Raw genomic sequence first — 3,121 nt, 5'->3', positions numbered from 1 at the left:
GCTTTCAACTTTGTTCTACTGGTGAAACTTTTTAAATGGGAATGCAATTATTCTTATTTTCCTTGTTTGTGTTTGATTAGCCTATTTTCTCCTTTTTCAGTTTGGAATAAGTAAGATTAATATGGTGACCCATAAAAAAATGGAAGATTAATATTTGCATCTTCTTTTTTCTAATTATTGTAGTAGTTTTAGATTGTTTTATTTAATTTATATTTTTATCTTTAAATTATTTGAGATTCATATATTAACGTGCTTATAATTTTCTATTATTTCTTTAAATATGTCAAATTAATTTTCTTCTAATTTCTTAACCTTCACTGGTTGGTCATAGACTTTTTTTTGTGCAAACATAATTGTTATGATTCGTTCACTTTTAAAAGGAGATAAAGAGGAGAAGGTCATCAACCTAATGGTTGGATAAAATAGGCTAATCAAACACAAACTTAGAGTAAACATAGATTGATTAAAAAAACATAAATCGTTGTTGATGGATCTATAGGAGCTTGGAGACAAAGAAATTTCAATGAATAAGCTGGAAAATTTAATATTAGTTACTATTAAAATATTTTGTGACGTTGGAAAAGGGTCTTTAGTTTCAATGGTTGCAAGAGCAAGCCACTTTAAGATAGCTAAAAGACGTAAACATGTTATCTCCACACAGGAGGAGGGCAGAGCCGAGGTTTTATCTATGGTGGAGGAGGTTGGACGCAAGGTTATCTCCCCAAAGGTGGAAGGTGGGGGAGGTTGGAAGCAAGGTTATCTCCCCAAAGGAGGAAGGCGGAACGAAAGTTCTTTCCATGGTGGAGGAGATTGGACACAAGGTTCTCTCCATAAGGGAGGAAGGCAGAACTGAGATTATCTCCATGGTTAGTCATACACTAATGTGATATAATTTATTTTAATTTAAAATATTTTTTGAGCCAACAATTTTAGTTGTTAAATAAACTATGCAAAAGTGAAAATAAAGAGACATCTAATAATTGGCTTAATTTGTTCATATAGACATTTTCTAGGTGGTGGTAAATAATATATTTGTAATATACAATATACCTTGGTGTAAAAAATTTTACTTTTAATGGTAACATACATAAAAGATTTTTATATGGATATAAATCAGTGTATTATAGCAAAAAAGAAAATTTATAAATAATGTACAATAAATTTAAATATATTTTTAAAAAATTAAATTTATTAATAAAACTTTAATCCCGCACATTGGGCAGATCCTCATCTAGTATATATATATATATATATATATATATATGTCTTTAAATAAATAATAGTATTTGTTATTAAATAAAAATAATAATATATTAGAGGATGAAATCATTTTTTGTGGTGTGACACAAGATAAAAATATATTTAAATTTATGTAAATATCGATCCAACATGTCCTACCGTATAACTTTGTTGATGACATTTAAAATAAATTTGGATTTACATTTATATTCAAACTCAAAAAAAAAATTTGATTTCTCTATAATACAAAATTTTATTTCAAAATTAAAAAAAAAAAATAATTGACCTGTGCTGTACAGGATAAATCCTAGTTTGATAATATTTTTCAAGATTTAGTTTGTCCAATCTAAATTTTGACGACGTATAGATGGACTAAAATCCATTAATGACATTTTCTCAACGGCTTTTTTTTTTCATTTGATTGTTTCCAGTTTATTTGATTAGCCTGATCATTGAATGAAACCAGTTGAGTTTAGAATTACCAGGAAAAGTGGTACATAATAACCCAACAAATAAGACAAAGAAAATAAAACGTTTTATCAAGTGTTATTTGTAACCTTCAGAAACATTAAAAACTACAAAATTCTATTTAAAAAAAAAAATAAAAAAAAAAAAAAAAAAAGGCTTCATCAGCCGCACAACAGCCACATACAATCACGATTCACAAGGTTGACAAAAATATGAAGAAAAAGAAAGAGTAAAAAAATGAAACTAATTATATAATCTAATCATATCAATCACTGATCAGTTTTGATGGCCACCGTACGATCCAACTCGAACCACCGTTGGATGCCTTCTTTGTACAGCCTCTCGGGTGTGCTCGAGATGATGATGAGGGCTAAAGAAATCAGAGTATACCTCCATGAAAAAATGCTCAACCACGTCGCGGTAAGCAGTGTAACGAAGGCAAGAGTAGCAATGCAAAAACTCTCTTACATCCGAGATATAATGCTCATCGCTTATTATATCATTATTCATCATCTTCTCCATCTCCTTTAGCTTTCGACGAACAAGATTCACCTTTGGTTGGGAAAGTAGTGCCTCGTCTCTGCCTCCTCTTCTCGGTCGTAGAGTCAAAGCTCTGTTTGTAGTCACATAGTCTTTGAGTTTCGGTTGAAACTGTTTGTGTGTGGATGATGTTGGTGAGATGATGTTGGACTTTGGATGATGATGTGTATTGATGTTAGGTGTTTTGGGTAGTTTGTGATAAGTACCATCGTTGGAGAAAAATGACTTGAAGTTGTCAATAGTTTTTTGGAAGAACTTTCTTGTGTTGGAGATTGAGCTTCTTAGAACCATTTTTTCTCTTCTTTTCTTCGTGTAATTCTGAAGATTGAGAGACGACAAATCTGTTTGCTCTTATTACTTTCGCCTTCTTTTTGAGTTTGGTGATTTGTTCTATAAGAAAGCTCTTGCTTATGTTATGTTAAATAGTAGTTGAAAAGACTTTAGGCGTATATATTTTCATTGTTATTATTATTATTATTTTTGTTTGGATGACTAAAAACCAAGGGATGGTTATATTTAAGGGTGTAAAGTTGAATCATATATCTATGTATATAGATGTAATAATGAAGGTATCTTTAAGCAAGCAGGCTATCATCAATCTATACTAGTATTTTTGCAGCAGTTTTTGCTCAAAAATACTTTTTGGAAAGTTTTTACATTTAATGCATTGATTTTAATATTAGTTACCAAAAATTTCAAAATTAATCATAGGTAAGATTTAAAAAAATAAGGAAATCTTTCTACCTCATTCAAACATAAATCTATGATTTCCTTTCATTTTTATTTGAATTTATATTTAAATTATCTTGAATTATTCTGTAATGCATTTAGTTAATAAAAATTGTGATTTTTACTGCATATGATGTAATACAAA

At 29.4% G+C, this 3,121-nt stretch overlaps 1 protein-coding gene across 1 annotated transcript; it reads right to left on the bottom strand.

Annotated features, from left to right (window-relative positions):
• Positions 1–1,752: 1,752 nt before the first annotated feature.
• On the bottom strand, positions 1,753–2,730 carry LOC104732984 (uncharacterized). Its single transcript, XM_010452593.2, has one exon. The coding sequence runs from the start codon at positions 2,536–2,538 to the stop codon at positions 1,984–1,986; it is 555 nt and encodes a 184-aa protein (XP_010450895.1). The 5' UTR covers positions 2,539–2,730; the 3' UTR covers positions 1,753–1,983.
• Between the last annotated feature and the right edge of the window lie 391 nt (positions 2,731–3,121).

The sequence above is a fragment of the Camelina sativa genome, chromosome 12 (genome assembly GCF_030686135.1).
Source record: "Camelina sativa cultivar CO46 ecotype springtype chromosome 12, ASM3068613v1".
Classification (NCBI taxonomy): Eukaryota; Viridiplantae; Streptophyta; class Magnoliopsida; order Brassicales; family Brassicaceae; genus Camelina; species Camelina sativa.
Note: the sequence above shows the minus strand (reverse complement) of the source record. Positions and strands in the feature narration are given on the sequence as shown.